The sequence below is a fragment of the Amblyomma mixtum genome, chromosome 4 (assembly GCF_055824585.1).
Source record: "Amblyomma mixtum isolate Tamu chromosome 4, ASM5582458v1, whole genome shotgun sequence".
Lineage (NCBI taxonomy): Eukaryota > Metazoa > Arthropoda > Arachnida > Ixodida > Ixodidae > Amblyomma > Amblyomma mixtum.
Window position 1 is genome coordinate 45,883,947 of NC_143015.1, and position 19,957 is coordinate 45,903,903.

The 19,957-nt window shown below is 48.5% G+C and overlaps 1 protein-coding gene across 1 annotated transcript in view; it reads right to left on the reverse strand.

Annotated features, from left to right (window-relative positions):
- The window catches only part of LOC149346408 (fatty acid synthase-like), a 161,203-nt gene that overhangs the window by 62,846 nt on the left and 78,400 nt on the right, over positions 1–19,957 (reverse strand). The window contains 4 exon segments of the mRNA XM_089586406.1: positions 9,274–9,489; positions 10,090–10,244; positions 13,021–14,248; positions 17,048–17,221. Of these exon segments, the coding sequence (XP_089442532.1) occupies positions 9,274–9,489; positions 10,090–10,244; positions 13,021–14,248; positions 17,048–17,221 (1,773 nt within the window).

The window sequence follows — 19,957 nt, forward strand, 5'->3', positions numbered from 1 at the left end:
ACGAATCAGGATGATAAAGAAGAATAGTGTCGAGCGGCGAGGTTGGTTCACGGCCGTACAGAAGGAAGAATGGTGAGAAACCAGTAGTGCTCTGCGTAGCGGTGTTGTAGGCATATGTGACGAAGGGGAGGACGACGTCCCAGTTAGAATGGTCGGCCGCCACGTACATTGACAGCATGTCACCTAATGTTCGATTGAAACGTTCAGTCAAGCCGTTCGTCTGGGGATGATAGGCAGTAGTGGTGCGGCGAGTAATGTTGCAATGCTGCAGGAGAGATGAAACGACGTCTGACAGAAACACCCGCCCACGGTCGCTCAACAGTTCACACTGTGCTCCGTGCCGAAGTATGCTGCTACAGCGCCGCCCTCCCGCGCTGTAGCAGCTGGGAGCTGGCGGCTGTTTCGGCGTACCGTGTCAGGTGGTCCACAGCGACGATGACCCAGCGGTTTCCTGCAGCGGTGCAGGGAAGTGGTCCATACAGGTCAATGCCAACTCGGTCAAATGGCCTGGATGGGCAAGGCAAAGGCTGCATAGGGCCGGTCGAATGACGATGACCGAGTTTGCGGCGCTGGCAATCGGGGCAGGAATGGACGAATTTTCGAACGTAGTTGTACATATCGCGCCAGTAATAGCGGAGGCGAAGCCGGTTGTAAGTCTTGAAAGCACCGCCGTGACCAGCTTGCGGGTCGCTATGAAAGGCTGCGCATATTTCGGAGCGTAAATGTCCAGGGATCACTAGGAGCCATTTGCGGCCATCAGGGAGATAATTTCGGCGGTACAAAATCCCATCATGAATTGTGAAGTGGGCAGCCAGATGGCGGATTGCACGCGGTACCGACACGACAGAACGGTCTGAAAGATAGCGTACAAGAGAAGTGATCCAAGGGTCCTTGGACTGCTCGTTGGGCATATCGCACAAGGTAGCGCAGTCGATGGCGGGAGGGGAGGCACATTCATCGGCTAGAGGTGAACGAGACAGAGCGTCGGCGTCGTTATGCTTCCTGCCAGAGCGATAGATCACACGAATATCGTACTCTTGAAGGCGTAAGGCCCATCGGGCGAGGCGGCCAATTGGGTCCTTTAGGGAGGACAGCCAACATGATGGTCCATGACGACCGCGAAAGGCCGCTGGTATACGAAAGGCCGAAATTTCCCGATCGCCCAAACGATCGCCAAGCACTCTTTTTTAGTGACTGAGTATTTTGTTGAGGCTTTGTCAGGGTGCGGCTCGCGTATGCAACAGCATACTCCGCATACCCCGGTTTCCGTTGAGCAAGAACAGCACCGATACCAACGCCACTGGCATCTGTGTAGATTTCAGTTAGAGAAGCGGGATCAAAGTGGCGCAGTATGGGTGGAGAGGTAAGTAGACGGCGCAGCGTGATGAACGCTTCGTCACATGCAGGACTCCAGCTTGATAGTTTACTGCCACGAAGAAGGGAAGTCAGAGGTGCGATGATAGAAGCGAAATTTCGGATAAAGCGTCGAAAGTAAGAGCATAAGCCGATGAAACTGCGAAGTTCTTTCATCGTAGAGGGCGTCGGGAACTCAGAGACAGCACGAACCTTTGCTGGGTCAGGAAGGACACCCTGTTTTGACACGACGTGGCCCAAAATCGTCAACTGGCGAGCGGCGAAGCGACATTTCTTTAAATTGAGCCGAAGCCCGGCTGCCGCGAGGCATCTCAAAACGTGCCCCAGGCGAACGAGGTGCGTCTGGAAATCTGGGGAGAAAACAAAAATATCGTTCAAGTAACATTAGCAGGTTTTCCATTTCAGGCCGCGCAGTATGGTGTCCATCATTCGCTCAAAAGTGGCAGGGGCATTGCATAGTCCGAAGGGCATGACGTTGAATTCATACAGCCCGTCAGGCGTCACAAAGGCTGTCTTTGGTCGGTCAGCGTAAACCATCGGGACTTGCCAATACCCCGAACGTAGATCTAACGATGAAAAGAATTCAGCTCCCTGCAGGCAGTCAACTGCGTCATCAATTCGGGGCAGCGGATAGACGTCTTTGCGGGTGATTTTGTTGAGGCGCCGATAGTCAACGCAAAAGCGGATAGAGCCGTCTTTCTTGGTGACAAGGATGACGGGGGAAGCCCAAGGAATGTGCGATGGTTGTATGACGCCACACTGCAAACATGTCATTAACCAGGGCGTCTATAACCTGGCGTTCGGTGGCCGAGACGCGATATGGGCGTTGGCGCAACGGCGAATGGGTGCCAGTGTCGATCCGATGGGTAACAGCTGAGATGCGGCCCAAACGGTGGTGAGAGGAGTCAAACGATGACCGAAACTTATCTAGCAGGGCCGCAAGCTGGGTCTTCTCCGGTGGCGAAAGGTTCGCGTCGATTGAGCCCGCGAAGACGGCCTCGGGAGCGGGATCAGGGGACGGTGAGGAGGAAGTAAGTGAAGACACTTGCAGGCGGCAGGAGTCATCCTCAGAAGGGTCCCAGGCGACGACGGAGGCGAAGGGCTGGACACATCCCAAGCATTCACCGCGAAGAAGAGTGGAGGGGCACAGGAATGGATTCGTCAGGGGCAAGGCGCTGCAGCCGGCTGAGACGGTAAGCACGGCGAATGGCAGGGGTAGACAATGGCGAGAAGTGAAGGAGTCTGACGGGATGAAGATGACAGCGCCGTTGGATGCAGAGTCGCGATGAACAGAGACGAGCACAGCAGAGCACGGCGGGATCATGACGTCATCAGCCACAGTCAACTTGGAGCACAAGTTAGTGGAAGCTTTCAACGAGTCGACGCCGAAGGGAAGTAGGGCGACTTCGGAACGAGTGCAGTCGATGACAGCGTCATGTTGGGAGAGAAAGTCCAAGCCTAAGATGACGTCGTGAGACGGCGATGGGAAGACGATGAGTTCAACATTGTACAGAACGTCCTGAATAATAACTCGGGCTGTACATGCCCCCAAAGGCGCGATAAGTTGCGAATTACTTTTCGCAACTGGCGGCACAATTTCTCACTTAGTACAGATACAGCAGCACCGGTGTCAACAAGCGCGAAAGCATCGGTGCCCTCCACAGAAACCGTGATCAAATTGGTCGGAGAAAGTCGAGGTCTTGGGCTTGGCGACGAGCACGCAGTACTTGCCTCCGGAACTGCGGGCACTAGTTTTCCGAAGGGGGGCAAGAGGGACGACGGCGCATCAGGGAAACCGAGCGGCGACGCGGAGATCTAGAACGGCGGCGAATAGAGGGGCTGAGAACGGAGGAACCAGTGGTGTCAGAAGGCGAAGTGCGGTGAAAAGGCTGGGGAGGGGCGTAGGCGTAACCTCGAGGGTCGGTATCGGCAGCAGGGGCCAACACTTGGCGGCGGCAGTGACGCATCACGTGGCCAGGAATGCCGCAGGCATAACAAATGGGTAGGTTGTCGTGTGTCCGCCATGGACGGAAACGTTGCGCTGGTGGACGGGAAGGACGAAATGGTGCCGACTGCGGTGGATGTTGGTACGAAACGAACGTGTCTGGGCGGGGACGCCTAACGGCTTCGGCGTAAGTAAGTGGTGCAGCGACGGGAGGCGGAGAGGAAACCGATGGCAGGGCCTCGGACACTTGCTCCCGAATCACGTGCTGAAGTGTCGGAGTTAGGGTAGAAGGACTCTGAACAGCAGGAAGAAGCGAAAGCTGCCGGGCAACCTCCTCACGGACAAAGTGCTTGATCTGGAGCAGTAGCGAGCTGTCTTCTGTCGTCATGCTGAGGCTCGTAACTGTGTCTGTCTGTGGAGACGGCTCCCGAGTGAAAACGCGCTGTCGGCGGAGCTCATCGTAGCTCTGGCAGTGGTCGAATATATCGGTGACAGAGGTGACGTTCTTGCCCACAAGCATGTTGAAAGCGTCGTCTTCGATTCCTTTCAGGATGTGTTTAACTTTGTCGGCCTCCGCCATGGACGCATTGACACGCTTGCAGAGATTGACGACGTCCTCGATGTAGCTGGTGTATGATTCACCGCTCTGCTGTGCACGAACGCGAAGACGCTGGTCGGCGCGAAGTTTGCGTACTGTCGGACGGCTGAAGATGTCGGAGAAGCTGGTTTTAAATTCGGTCCAAGTGGTGAAGGCGGATTCGTGGTTTTGGAACCAAAGGTGGGCAACGCCGGTCAGGTAGAAAATTACGTTGGTAAGCTTCATACTGTCGTCCCATCGGTTATGAGCGCTCACCCTGTCGTAAGATGACAGCCAGTCCTCCACGTCGTTGTCGCCCGTGCCGCTGAAGACGGCAGAGTCGCGCTGGCGGAGCGCACTATGGCAAGCAACGGGTGCCGGCGAGGAGCCGGCTGGCTGGTTGGCGTTGGCAGGCATGGGGGTAGCGATGGTACGGTTGCGTAGCTCCACGACGGAATCCCGCAGCCTCCACCAAGATGTAACGGCCTTTATTGACAGTTGTGAAGGCCGGTTAGAGCGGGCAAGGACAGGTCCGGTCCCAGAACAGTTCACGCTCTCATCTCGCGCCGTGCGTCGGCTCTGCTGGTTGGTTGGTTGGTTGGCCTCAAGTAGAATGGCACATACCCACTACGGGGGAGTGGCCAAGACACAGGCGGTGAACTGTTGGAATGATTAGGAGTTTTAGAGGAAAAGGAGTATTAATAGGGTAGAGGCTGACAGATTGGACGACGCAACGAAAGGGGTCCTGTTAGCTGGGAGATCGAAGATGGGACGACGGCTTTATGTGCAAATTTGAATGCATCATATGGAATGGTTCAATTTTGTATTGACTGAAAGAGAGACAGAAAAAATAATTATAATAAAAAAGAAACCGCTTCAGCTGCCGATCGTCGTCTTCTCGTCTGGCGCTTCGCGTCGAATCTGCTGCTCCAACTGCTCATCGTCTTCCTCTTTACAACCGTAGTGTCTTTCTGCTTTTGCTATCTACCTTAATCATAGGAAAATATGCGCGATTTTAATACATTCATTCACACTTAGCCAAATGCCTACGCATCACACTCACACGCGAGAGCTACCGAATAAAATGAACGCGACTTCGGACCTCAGAATTCGTGAAAGCTGGATTCGCTGCTAATATCTATTCAAGCTTTGACAATTTGAGCAAACGTACGTTTTTATGCTCCAGGTTGCATAAACCATGACAAATTTTGTTTTTTGTTGGCGCTGCGACTCAGTTAAGCTCACAGCGGTAATTTGTTGATAAACTGGCGCACCACGCATGCGACAACAAAGTGGGTGGTACTTTATGGCCGAATGATTAAGAGTGCATGGGAATTGGAACTGCATGCCAGCCGCACACCTAATACTTGATATTGTACAAAAAGTTTTTTTTTCTGCAGTGGAGCACCAAGACGGTAGCGATATAAGCACGAGCGCGTTCTAAGCGTCAGCACAATTCACATGAATGTCAAACTAAATGTCATTAAAACTCATCAATGTGCTCCCTTTGATAACGTGAATACTTCCTGCAACAAAGCCACGCTGCGGAAGTACGCTCGGCAATGTTTTTTAGCGCCCGAAGCGCGGCTCTATCAGTGATGCCAACTGAGGTGAACGTTTTCTCCCTAGATTGAACCACGAAAAATCCCTAGATTGAAGAAAAATCCCTAGCCTTTAATTGTTTAATTGTTAATGCGACCATTTCAGCTTTAACAAAGTCTCAGCGCAGTTCACTGTTTCATCCATTGGTTATACATTTTGTCAGAGATAAATAAAAGCGTGTTAGCCGCAATTGCAGTTGTTTTTCTTTGTTTTTTTTTGTAGATTTACCTTACATAGAGGGCCCACAGATGGCGCCAGCTTTTACAGAGGGTCACTGGAGAGGAAGATAGTGAGCAACGACGCTCTGCTGACTCCCCTCTATCTAATATGAACTTCCAGCAGACGACTCCCGTTTCACCGCACCGGCTTTTAAACTGCTCCTTCAGCCGGCTTATCATTACGCGCAAAGAACCTATGCAGCTCTTTGAAAAATAAATGCTGTTGATCCCAAGTAGACAGAGCTGGCATTTTCCGCTAAGCCCCGTCAACCCGTAAAGTGTTTTATTCAGACACCATTAAGGGTTGTTTTAAGGATTGTTTTAAGAGGCACACAGAAAGACGAAAATGTTTGAATTCATGAAAGACCCCTTCTCGCCTCATAAAGAACATTCAGAAGCGGTGAAATGGCTTATCTCACCTCACAGTTATTTATAATCATAGTCGCAATCAAAGACCGTCAAAGAGTTTTGGAGTTACTAAAGATTAACATCACGAGAAACTGACATAACCAAAAATGTAATCTTGTTATAGTTATGCAGCAATGATGCAGACGTAGGACTGGTAATTACAAAATCAGAAAGTGATTCCTTACAACTTGGAATATGTTTTTTGGCTGAACAGCACGTTTAAATGAAATGGTCTAGCATACGGGGAGAATGCGAACAATTGTGGCACTTTTTGGTAAAGGTAAGCGATGAGCGTAAACGTAGCGTGTTGATCCAGGCACTACAAGTTAAAATTCAACTTCGTCTTTTGTAGAGGAGCAGTCACTCGAAGCGCTAGAGATGGCACGCACGTTAAACAGTTTGAAAGTCACATGGTTTCGTTTTTCCTCCCTGTGCAGCAGTCGATAATTTCCCGTTGCAGAACTGCTTTCGCCCTCTCTCGGCTCGGCAGAACATCAACAATAAAGGATTAGTAATTAGCATTTTCCATAGTTTTTTTCTGTTCCAAGCGCAAAATAATCAGATACACCTGTCATTAAGCCGCTTAGAGTAGCAATTATACGGCCTCTCAAAATCCCTAGATTTCACAAAAAAGACGCTAGATCCCTGAAGCAAAGAAAAAACCCTAGATCTAGGGATAAATCCCTAGGGTTGACATCACTGGGCTCTATGCAGGCGCGGCCGCGGAGCTGCCGCAGCCCCGCAGTCCCCAAAGAAACGCCCGCACCGCGGCGCACCAGTCGGCGGAAAATGGCCGCGCCCAGGAGCGGCTCTGGATTCTGGTCTATACTATGTTGAAAGCTCCTTAGCAGCCGTCAGAACGGTAAAGTATTTTATTTCTGTGTGTGCGACTTCAAGGGTGTCGCGCTTCTTATACTGTCACATCATCCCTAACCATTTTCGATTAGTCCAGAAAGTTTTGTGTAATTAGCGGAGCGTTAAGCAACCTGTATGCAGTTACCGTTCTGCCGCCGTGTGGACTACACGGAAGTTCAGATAGGCGCGGTGAACAGAGGTAGCCTTTATTTTGACTGATGAGCACCTGCATAATGACAAACACCAGGCAAAGCTAATAACATGGTTTGAGAACAATCTCTTAATTTGGAGGAGAATGGGAACAAGAGAAGTAAATGCGCTTAACGTCACCCGAGGTCGATAAAAATGAAAGCTACAGATCTCTAGTAATTTCGCAGTTAGATTGATCATCTTCCTGTGGTGTGACGTTCCGGCACAAGTGCCTTTCCAGGATAATCTCTTTACCAAGTTAGTGTACTATCTCAGCTAGGAGATTGGAATACAGTGCTTGACCATGCATTCGAACAAAAATTAATGTCGAAGCACTGAGCTTTCCTAGATTTCCTTAGGACTAGAGAAATTCTCCATGGTGAACCTAAGTTCAAACAAGGCAAGAGTTACGATCAAGACCTAGATAAGAATTCAGCCAAATGGACATGTGGGAAAGCTAGGCATTTTCTCCTGACGTTAGGTAAAATGGACATCTAGTGTAGTCAATAACGACACTCGTTTCGCTAACAGCCCAGAATAACGGCAACTCAAGTCCTATGCTGTGTTATAATTACCATCAATTATAGTTAAGTAGATTGAAACAAGAGAGGACAGACGACAAGAACGAGCACAAGGACTGCGCTCGTCGTTGTTTTCTCAGAAGACGAATAGACTTTCTCAACGGGGGGCCCCCGTACGACCTTCAGTAATAAAGGTTTAAAGTGTGTCGCCGGTCATGAAAATCGCCTATTGTCTGGACGGAAGTGACGTCACCAGAGAGGAAGTGGCGTTACGTCCAGCAAAGGCATCGAGAGCTGCGGATGCTATCGCACTGCCAACACATAACGGAATTAGGCGCCTCTCTGAATTTCATTGCGTCCTGCGCCTCGTTCTTCGAATCTGTTTTCTTATTTTGTCCCCAGTCTCCCTGAGCACTTAAGCAATGGATACCGCTATCTTTGCCAGTACGACCTGGGACAGAGAGCCGACGGACAGCACGAGCGCTTACTTTCAATTGTTTTAGAGAGAAACTTCTGCTCCTCATGCTACAACTCATAAGGTCAAGTTTGGTGCGCGTTTGACCTCAAGCCGGTGGAGTGTAGGTGTCATATCACGTCATGCGTCACGTCATACCACGTGATTCGCTGTGGACAGGCGCCGCAGCTGTGCTCGCTCGGAATCTCGCCGCTTCCGTTCCACGTCAGTAGTGGTGGTAATTCGAAGGCTCTGGGTCACTCAGTCTCGCATGGGTGAGGCACACGCCGGACCGACTCCGGTGCCAAAACATGGGTAATCATGCCTAACAAAGTTTTTTCCCATATTAAAAGGTTTAAAAAGCGCGAAACCTCTACTATCTTTCTAATTTTCAAGCCGGGAAAGACTTTTATACGAATGGGGGAAACTGGGCACACACAGTTATGACTGTTTTGACATCAGATAGGCGTGTTCTTTCTTGCTCAGTTTGACGGAAGGGCTGTTCAGATATTCATCTTTTTTAACTGTAATAAAAAAAAGGTTTAGGTTATTTTCTCACTTTCTTGGCTTTCCATTTTTCTATTACGGTTGTTTTGATGAACATCGGTTTGCATGTTTCTTTTCTTTCAGCTTTTCGGGACCACTTTTTGATGTGCGTTGCCAGGTCGCCGAGAGGCGCTATGTCACCACAATTGTGTGTCTTCATCCGCCCCCGTTCCAACAGGTTTTCCCGCCCGAAAAATAAAACACTTGAAAGTAAGGGCTCGTTTTGCTCGACGTCTCTGTCCCAGGTCGCTCTGTCAAAGGTAGCGCTATCCATTGCAAAAATGCTGTGCCAACTAACACCTATTGCTGGTTTATTCTCTCTGCGTAGTCGCCTAAAAATAAATAACACATTCGTGCAAAATTTATGACCACTAAGCTTGTGTTGAGTTCTTCTAGTACTCCGGTGTGCCGTCCTTTCGGGCTGTGTGCCGAAACAGCGATGACATCGGAGGGTTGTTGCCTCAGTATTTCATGAACGTTAGACATACTCTGGCCAGGGACGCGAGGTCAGTCGAAGCAATCAGCAACGATTTAGCTCTGAAGAAAGAGGTATCAGGTATTACTCGTTTAGAAAATGCACTCACGACGTGAAACATGTGGCTGGAGCTTTCCGGAGGCTATCATGATGTCGTGGAAGTTCAGAGACGAGTAGTAGACGTCGCAAACAACCCGTTCGGAGGCGGCCATGATGGAAGGCGAAGTGTAGCGCAGAGGAGACTCGAACCACCGCAGGCTGGACAGGTCTCCGCGTGTCTGAACGCTCAGGACTGCGAATTCCGTGGCCGTCTTCCTTCTTCCGCCTTATAGTGCGTTAGTGCATAAAACAGAAACGACTATGACCACTTGGAATATGTCGACAATGCTATCATACAGTGCAGAATTAGCAAATAAAATCTTTATTCTGTTTCATGTAATCATTCTGACAGGCTAACGTCGGTGCCCGCCAAAGTCCTCAAGCATGCCCTCATTCGCAGAAATAAAACGGCGGAAAATATTGCCGATAATAAGTGCGCAGCGCTAAAGAGCGAGAAAACATGCTTCAGCAGAAAGCAGTTAAAGTATTTTCTAAGCGCTTGCTGGTCCTACGTTTGTAGTCAGTAGCACGCGCATAGCGTTATGGTTTTTCCCCGAACAACCTATTTTCATCTTATATTCAATTGTGCCCACTTTTACTGAGATATGAAATGAAAGAGAGAATGGCACATGGATAAGAACTTCTATCACACTTTTCTTCTGCAGGAAATGTAGCTAAACATTTTTGTTATGAACGCGTGTTCACCACTGTCACGTCCATCTCATGGAGGAGTTGCACATTGCACATCGAGTGATGCTGGCCTCCATGAGTCTTTAGTGAGCATTTTGAGTAGCGTGAAATAAGCGAGCAGATTGAAGCCACTCACTCCAGGGCACGGACTGGTGCCTGTAGGATCCCCACTGCCCGTCGCGGTAGACATTCATCACCAGGTCTGTCTCGAGCAGACCTTGGTACGCCGGGCTGCTTGTGCTGATGTCGGCAATGTGGTTGGAGTCTTTAGCAGTTGCGTCGAGCACGCATCTAGAAAAGTGACCCAAGATAGAATAAGGAGGGTCAGCACACCCCTGTTGTGTGCTTAAGAAAACTGCGCAGGTCAGTTCCCGTACGGAAGTAGTCTGCTACTTGAGCAGTGGCTATCATTTCGCTATTCACCACGTCGGCTCAGTGGCTTTGGCCTTTGAGCTTTACGCACGAATTCTTGCTCGTAATCTACAGCAAGAACTGCCACATTTAGTTAAAAATGATATCTAGAAGTGATTGTTTGGTGAAGTGCTCGATCGCTGCAAGTTAATAACCCTGCTTGTCTTGTTATGCGAAACGAAAGAAAATGAACGAGGTATTGTTAAGGCATACGACCTACGCTGACCAAGAGCGCGCTGCGCTATACGAATAACGAAGAGGCGCGGGGTGAGCGCGAGGGGAGAGCGCGCGGTGCTAGCGCGCTTTTAGTCCCGTACTCCTCCTTTTCTAAGGAAATAAAATGATTGATTGATTGATTGATTGATTGATTGATTGATTGATTGATTGATTGATTGATTGAATCGCCGCGGCCGGTTGTGTCTGGGTCTCCTGCGTTCCTTTGTGCCCTTCTCTGCGCGGGCCCGCCGTCCCGTAACAGTATGGTGCTGATTTTCGCGTGCACGGTTGCAACAGGAGGCTAAACAGATGTCTCGAACTGTTGTTGAGCACTGAAAGCGAGCGGAGGAATGGAAAGGACGTTTGTGTAAGGGAAAAAAGATGAAAAGAGACCAGCGTAGGACGAACACGGACACACACAAAACAAGCACAATGACAAACACGAGCTAGTGGCATCATAACTGATATTGATAGAAACAAATAGGCTTTGTCAAAACGTTTAATAAGCACAACAGAAAATTCGAGCTCTTCGAGAGGTATATCGCACATCAAGGAAAGAGAAGCATACTCGACGGATCCAGAAGCTGAGCATTTGTGTCACGCGCGAAAAGTTACTGGGATAAAGTGGTCAGGCCTGGCGCGAGTGAGGGACGGCTTGAGGTCACCGTAGACACCTCTGTTGCTGCTTGTCTTCCTGGGGCAATACCTACTTTACCATTCAAACTTCATTCAATGCCTCCTGAGCCAAGCAGTTAGGCTAATGATATTCAAATCATTACTGCGTCCCTCGGCTCGAGTTTAGCCTCAACTGATTGCATTTAGAGGGATAACATTACTATGTGCAAAACTCGAATTCCAGTTGATGTGTTCGTTTGGCCTTCAAATGCCCTCCGGGCCTAGAAATTTAATAAAACAGACTTAAGACACATGCCAAAACACAGTTTAACTATGGGAAACGCACAGCGGCTTTCAAATTTATGGTTTATGGTTTGTTGCGTTTTAACGCCTCAAAGCGACTCCAGCTATGAGGGACGCAGTAGTGAAGGGCTCCGCAAATTTCAACAACCTACTGGCGTCGCACAAAAACACGGCCCACTAGCACTTCGCCTCCATCGAAATGCGACCGCCACAGTCGGGAAAATGGCCCTGGTCATTTCCGGCATTTGGCCCATCCCTCCTTAAAATTGGGCGCACTCCTGAAATTTCAATACTAATTCGAATCAAGATCGATATCCAGGCTAAATTGACTATGGCTAACACGATGGTGACTTCCGAATTTGACAAGGATTAGTTCTAAATTTCGCCCACCTTCTAAATTTTAGCTTCTTGGACTTGGACGTCCACGCTAATTTGACTATGTTCAACACGCCGTTGACCTTAAAATTTGACCCCGGCCATTTCGAAATCTTTGGCTCGGGCCACCCATTAAAATTTCCCCTCGACCAATTTGTATCAAAAGCGATGCCCTTTCATAATTAAGCGTGCCCGAGCCGATGGCGAACTCCAAATTTGGCCAGGATTATTGAAAAATGCTATTACTCGCCCTTTGGGTATAACCGTGGTTAAACCCATGGTTTAACCACCTGCTAATTTTTCGCTGACATTTTCCTTTGAACATAACGATCATGATAGAGGGTTTAATAAATCGCAACATTCCTGCTGAAATGTTCTCCACTGGTCACCTCAGTAACAAAAATGACACCAGGTTTTCTGAGCGGCATAGCTTTTTTGTTCATAACGTTCGAATTGGCTTTGGAAAATTCAGCAATATTTGCCAGCATATCATAGTGAAACATTTTGTCCTTTCAAATTAGACCACGGCGTTCTTTACAGTCATTTCAGAGTCGCGTTAAACAGAACAGTTCAAGAAGAAATAGAGCTGGACATACTGAACTAATCAGAGAGCTTCTACTTCACTGCACTTAGCTATCGGCGTTTGACTGCTAAATTGAAAACTGGATCAATGTCCTCAAGTTGTCACTGTTTGCTGCCTTTTGAAGCACCGTGTAGTGTGTCGTTAGAAGGACCCCCCTTCTGCAGGTTCCATTTCGGACCTCCTAGTGTAATCCGTATTATTTAACGAGCTCTATAGTATGCTCTATGCTAATAAACTTCATAGGCTTGACTATTATACCTCTTCTACAGAAGAATGCGCACTATGTCGAAAATGTGTATAGCTGCTTGAATGATGCAATTAGATACTTTTGGAAACGTTAACTTGAATGTTCGCATTCTTTGTAGCGAGGAGAGTACAAACAGCTCCGTTTTTGTCCACACAGTTGCGGTTTGGCGCTGTGGACAGCTTCGGGGTGCATATCGGCTTTTTGCCCTTTTTCAATAACTCAGCAACAAGCATTTAAATAACAGGCGCCGTCGCTGCCTCAAGAACCTGCTACTCCAAGCCTCATGGTAACAGGTGGACCATTTTTTATCTGCATACCTGATGCGCCGTCCGCCAGTCTCCCGTCTTAAGCAGTTGGTGAGGCCGAGAACTCCACTGGTGCCGGCGTCTCGACCGAATAGCCAGATGTTTTCTCCCGCGGGTTTGCTGTCGTACCCTATCACCTTCTTCTTCAGTGCTTCAACCCAGCTAAATTCTTCATTATTTAATGTGACCACCTCCTGTTGGGCTGCATCGGTTATCGTGGTGATTTTCCGGAAAAGCAAAACAGCCGAGAAGTTGTTAGATTTCATCCCCACCAGCAGAAATCCGCGAGACCTCATGGCTGACTCTGTCGCATCCGTAGCGTGCACGTGAAGAGGAGCTCCACACACTGTAGATAGAAACACTTCTGCCGGGCTGAGTGCCGTGCGCTGGGAAAGCAGTACAAACCCACGTTCTTCGCAAAGAGAAGACAGTTTTTGAGCCAAGGAGTCAGGGCCATGAGAAGAACCTGTAACGCCGAAAGGCACTACGACCAGGTCAGCCTTTGCCATTTTTTTCTCGGAGTCTACAGAAGGGTCCCAAAGAATCACCTTCACGTGTTCCGGAACTTGCTCCTGTGAAAGACTGTCTGGGCAAGGGTGGGCCACTGTGTATTCAGTCTTCAGCAGAGGGCTGTGCAAGGACAGAAACGAACACACCACAGATGCCATGGGTGGCACGTTTCTATTGCCCACTAGCTCTAGGACACGTACTTTCCCGAGGCTCGTGTTCTCAACCGCGATGTCCACCAGGTGCCTTAGAGGATCCTCTTGACGGAGGACCGTGTTCAGAATGTCTTTTTCGAGGCGAGCCTTGCTGGAAAGCATCTCCGTCTGGATCACCGAAACCAGCGATGCGGAACTGCTCGCTGCTTGTTTTAAGATAGCGAGAAGTACCTCTAACAGGACGTGGTTTTCGGCGGGTTTGCCACGGTATTCGTCAATTACTTGTTCTGGTAGCTCCCGGCAGTCTTTCAGGAGTTCAGAAATCTGGGTATCGCCTTCATCGTATACATGTAGGACTCGTTGGGCAATACTACTAGACAAGTCAATGTACTCCCTAATATGGCATTCACGTTCTTGCATGGTCGCTTCGTTGTCCACGTATGGCACGAAATGGTACTCCTCCACTACCGGACTCTGCTGCACGGGTCGACGCTGAGCAATGATCGCTTTCATCCCTCGAAGAACAACGCCACCAGCTCTGGAGGTGTTCAACTCCCTGTTGTACACCGCGATTACACCTGCGTTGATGCGGGATAGCAGACAAGAGAGCATAAAACAAAACCTTACACACAACTACGCGTTACCCCGGTGGGCAAGAACATCCAGAAAGTGGCATCTTGAAACATAAATTGATTTCACATAGTATTTATTTATCAGTGGCCAAAGTTTCCGTTAGATAATACACCTGAGGGTTTGAGAATTCAGCGCTTACATGAGGCTCAGCGGTCAATTATTTGGTTATGTTGTGAGCGTATGAAATCACGCTTATGGTAGACGACCCGAAGGCGTTTAGATGTGCTCTTGACATAAAGAGACGACATAGTGCAATAAATGCTATTTTAAAAGCGCAGTACATTTCTTGTATGCCCCTTCACATAAATTTTCATTGCATAGTAATTAATTTCCCGTGAAGGTACAGCAAGAAAATTTCCACCCTTCGATTATGAGTCTACAAAAATGAATGATAAAGCCAATACGCCCTTCAAGTCACCATTTAGAAGAGGTTACCAAAACACTAAGCACAGCAGGAAAAGCTGAAAACAAAGCTGCCAAATTCGCTTCTTTTATTGTCACTCACAATAGTCAGTGGTCCCTCACAAGGCTAACAATGCGCTGTCCTACACGAATACAACTGGAACTGTCTAAGAATACGACCGTCTCAAAGTTGCAATAATTCAAAAGCACGGCAACTCCAGTGACCAATAAGTTTTTGTCATTAAACCGCTAAATATCTTGAATATTGGTTATCAGTTATCTTTATAATATTCACCCTTTTAATCACCCTTTAATGAACAACAAAATTAATAAAAATATCCGTATGCTCCTTGGTTTTAGTGACCGTTCGTTTCCATCATGTATGACATTGAAATAGTTAGATTTGTCAATTATGAATAAATCAGTACACTGACTACTGCAATCATAATATCTCGTTGTGTCCGCCTAGGCGCAGTAATGGACGTGCAAAAGGTGACCTTCATATACCGAATATCATTTTGCTGTAAAAAATTATGAACAAATCTTGATTACGCTGTCTATTTAAGTGAAATAACCGCTACTGTGAGTTCTACTACCGCTTTTTTTTCTCTTATGTGATAACATGGGACGTCACCATATACGTGTTTTGTGACAAAACTTGGCGACGCTTAAGCAAGTTTCAGGACAAAACATATTGTGAAGAGATGTATAGAATCGGTTTCCACGTGTTTATCGACTGTGCCACAGCTTCTTACGGCACATGTTAATTTTCACTGCAGTTTTACAACAAAGAACAGATAGACGTAGTATTTATGGACCTTATTAAGGGTCTTGATAAAATGCCTCATGATAAGTTACAGCTTAATCTTGTGTGACGATAAACAGTCTACTCATCAACTTTAATACGGTTTGCTTTCGAAAAATCTGCATTAAAAGTTATGAGATGCACTAAAGTCTCCTTACGTGCGAAAATGCGAAAGCAGTGTGCGATCCGCCGTGCCATCTGCTGGGCCAACCTTTTACATTGCGAGGGGGAAGGGGGGGGAGGGTTGTACAGTAGGCGCTACACGAAGGCGCTACGGCTGTACGCCAAGCACGGAGGAAATTTACCGGAAACGGAGGAAATTTGTTACTCGCTTGATTGCGACATCTGTAACTACCATGCACCTAATTACTCATGTTGGTCTTCGTACACATCTCGGAGATATATTCTTAAGGACTTTGCATTCACTAGACGCACTTTTTTGTGCCTGAAACGTCGAAGTGTCGAGGCGGAGTGGCAGCGTCCCCATCTCGCACGTCGGCGGCTCAGGTTTGGTTTCCATCTAGACCACAATTTTCTTTTCTTATTGTTTTAATTGCCATATGAGCGCGGAAACTTTTGCGGACAGCCTCCGTCTACAACTTCAGTCCACTCCACCATGAGCCAAGAAAGGCTTACGCCTTAGAAAGCTTAGCTTAACTGCTCCTCGGTGTCTGTGCAGGTTTCACCTTTGGTGCGACAAGGTTCAGTTCATTTTGGCGGCGATTTAGGTCCTTCTTTATATTAATGATACTGCGAGTGTAACACAGGCACCAACACTCTTAAGCCTTTCTGGCTTCTGCGGCGAACGCTTTCGAAAGCATTGACATCCAAAGCTAGCAGCATATAAAGCATAGGTCCAACACTGAATTTTCGTCTAAAAAATCTTTGCTAATTTCGACATACTTCACAGAGGTGAAGATTAATTAATTTATAAATGATATGACAAAACTGAATTTGTCACTGGAATATTACAATGTTTTGTCGCTGAAACAGTTACTTTAAGAAGAGGCGAGAATGGGTTCAATGCTTGTATAATGCAACACTTGTAATAAAAAAAAACAAGACACAAGTTGAAAATACTAGCTGCATAACCTTCTCCACAGTCTGTGTGGAAGTTCACATGGAGGTTCACACTAAAGCACTGAATTAAATTTTTTTCCTCTCCGGTAAACACTGTTGCAAGAAATAAATTACAACACTGTCTCACAGATAGTCACAATAATGAAACGTTCAATTTGAAGACCTGATATATAAGCTGTGGTGCTTGTATATTGTTAGTACTGCCGGCGTCGTTCTTTTCTTGCTTGTACCTTTTAATGTTTGTCCTGTCTTACAGTCAAGGGACTGGACAGCATTCTCAATAAAAAGTTGTATGTGACTGTCTTCCGGCGTGACCATGAATGAAAAACTGAAGTAGGGGGATGTTTTGACGTGCAGTGAACATCTCAGAGCCTTTACCTAGATATCGGATAGGCCGCCGATTGTCCACACGTGCGTATAATAGTGTGCCGTTTAAAAAGTAAAGTCCACCACCCACCTTCATGTCCTACTTTTACGACGACTTGTGCGTGAATCTTCGGGTCAATTCGGCAAGACTGAATTGTGACGGGTAGCATGAAGGCTCGAGGAGGATGGCCGAGGACGCTCAGTTGAAGCATGGAGTCTATAAAAGTCACCCAGTTGTCCTCCCATTTGATCTTTGAGTATGGATCTAAACAAGAGAGACAGACATACGGGGCTCATAAGAACGCGGCACTTAAGTGACAGTGGCAGTAACAAAATTAGGCAAAGCATGCTCAACCCATAGCAAACACTGGGTTGCATCGTAGGGCCGTCATGCTGGCAACTGATGCGTTGGGCATTACCGAAAAAATCAGAGGTTCTTCAATACCAGCCTGCCCAACTCCTATGAAGGTTGCCTGTCGTCACACGTTGCCAGCAAGGCAATAAATTTGTTGAGGTAAAAGGAGAAATCTATACTGTAGGTATAAAGACACACATGCCCTGTCGCATAGATGTCATATAGACGCCTCAAACATATTGTGACGACCAGAGGAGCCGTGAAGGTAGGCGTCGGGAAGAACCCAAAACTGGGAGCCTTCCTTAATTGTAGAGCCAGGTTCCAGAACACAGAACAGAGCAAGCGCTCCAGGAGCTGCGGGAGGCCCACCTCGTGAACCAATACACGCGGCTCACGCAGACGGCTCCTGCGCGCCGCCTGCTAAACCGCTTACACATCCAACACGACTGCACTCCAGAGGAGGCGGAGCGTATCCCAGTACTATGGTGCCATATGCTCAGGGTCTCCCCGCTCCCCCGTAACATGGACACCGACATGCATGAAAACAGACGACAAGCGCGGGCTCGGGCTCTTGAGAGACAACACGGCTCCCGACCCGGTGTATACTATGTAGATGTAGCAGGGCCATCGCCCACGGATTTTACTCGGCCGCTGTCGTTCAGCAGGAAATGCACATTGATGGACTCTCCTTTCGAGCCCCGAATTCAATGCGGGCCATGGAAGTAGCGATAGCGCTTGCTGCCGCCCACTCCAATTCGAGAATAATCATCACGGACTCCCGAAAAGCATGTGAACATTACTTGGCAGGGGAGATCTCCCCCTTAGCTGCTTGTATTCTACGACGGACTGCCACTGATCCAACACCCAAACGAATCATTTGGGCTCCTGGCCACCAGGGCTTACGAGGTAATGAGGCCGCTGACGCGGCTGCCCGAGCGCTTACTCACCGGGCTCCTCATCCCAGCTCTTCTGGCTCGGAGACTAACCATCCGCTGCTGCGATTCAGGGAAATATTAACACATTATAGCGACAACCACCGCCTTTTCCCTGCCCCGGCAAAAGGGCTGAGTAAGACGGAGGAGCGAAATTTAAGGCGCCTGCAGACAGGTACTCTACTCTGTCCTGCAATAATAAAACATTACGATCCTAACACGGATGGGCGATGCCCACACTGTGGGGAGACCTGTGATATCTTCCACATGGTTTGGGCATGTACTCAAAATCCCCACCTTCCCCCTTCCCCTACCCCTTCCAGAGAGGCATGGGAGACTGCCCTCCTCAACTGCTCCTCGCTTGAGTCCCAAAGGGCTCTGGTGAAACGGGCGAGAGACGGGGCCTCGTCATGCGGTGTCCCGGACTAGGGACGCCGACCATGTAGCGGGGCCACTCTGTGGCTCCCAAACTCTTTTTCACAAAATAACAGTTTTCACCACCACCACCTCGAGAGCCCACCGCCGCTTCGTCGTCGTTTTCGACTCAGCGTTGAGGCCGCGCCGCGCGCTCGGCGCATAGCAATATATATCATACATATGATGTAACCTTACTGCATCCGTTTGGGATACCCTGCAGCAGGCTTACTTCGTCACCCGGCTACTGACGCACTTGCATTAGCGTTGGAAGGGAACGCCTGCAGTTTTAGACGCAGCTGTGTACTGTGAGCATACTGAAATCCAAAAACCGGCAGCTGGAAATCGCGTCGCGTCAGTCATTTTCTCAAACGGAGTAACAAGCAGCAGTGGGATTGCACGCTGACGGGCATACGTGCGACGGCTAACGAGCCACGGCGGGTCAAGGGGTGGTTTATAGAGCGCTGTCGTGGTACAAGATGAGCAGACCACGCTAGCTGCTGGGGGGAGCTCAAAAGTCAGTCTACCCCTGGGCTGGAATCATGCTTATGCTGTTTATAAAACGGCAGATGCACCTACAGGCCTGTTCGGAGGCTGAACGCTGTTACCCAAGCCCACATTCCTCAGATAGCATTGTGAACCTTAAATTTGCGTTCGCTCAAGCGTATACGAGCTTCAATGGTTTCATCTACATGATCATACCACAATGTCATGTGGAACAGTAACAGCTGACGGGTAAACTTGTATGACTTTCTGTGCTCGTTGTTTCAAAGTTCTTTTACTCCAGTTACGGATAAAATATAGTCCGCCCGACTATGCGTCTGAGGGCCAAAGCTAGCTGCAGAAACTCTCGCATTTCAGCACGTCTCTTAAATGAGGCTGCAAGGCACTTTACAGCCGGGATTTTGTTCTTTTGTTACGCTACAGCTAGCTGCCGCAACTTATGCAGTGCAGCAATGAGGCACCTTTTCTGAAGCGAAAAGCTTCACTACGCGAGTAAACACCGCGCTTCGCGTGAGCCGGCGTATGTCGGAGCCCGATTGACGTCACGCACGGCGCAGGCTACTGCGCGTGTGCGCCGCCGCTTCTCCTCGCCACCGTTTGACCTTTCGCCGCAGCCGTACGCAGTGCGCATTTGAAAGGAGGGGTATATAAGGCGCGCGCTGCCGCACGCTGTGCGACATCGTTTGACGTTCGCCGCAAGCGCGTGTTTATCGCGGAGTCCGGCTATATAACCGCTTGCCTGAGAATAGGCGTGCGCATTCAACATGGAAGGAAAAGAGAGTGATACTACCGATAT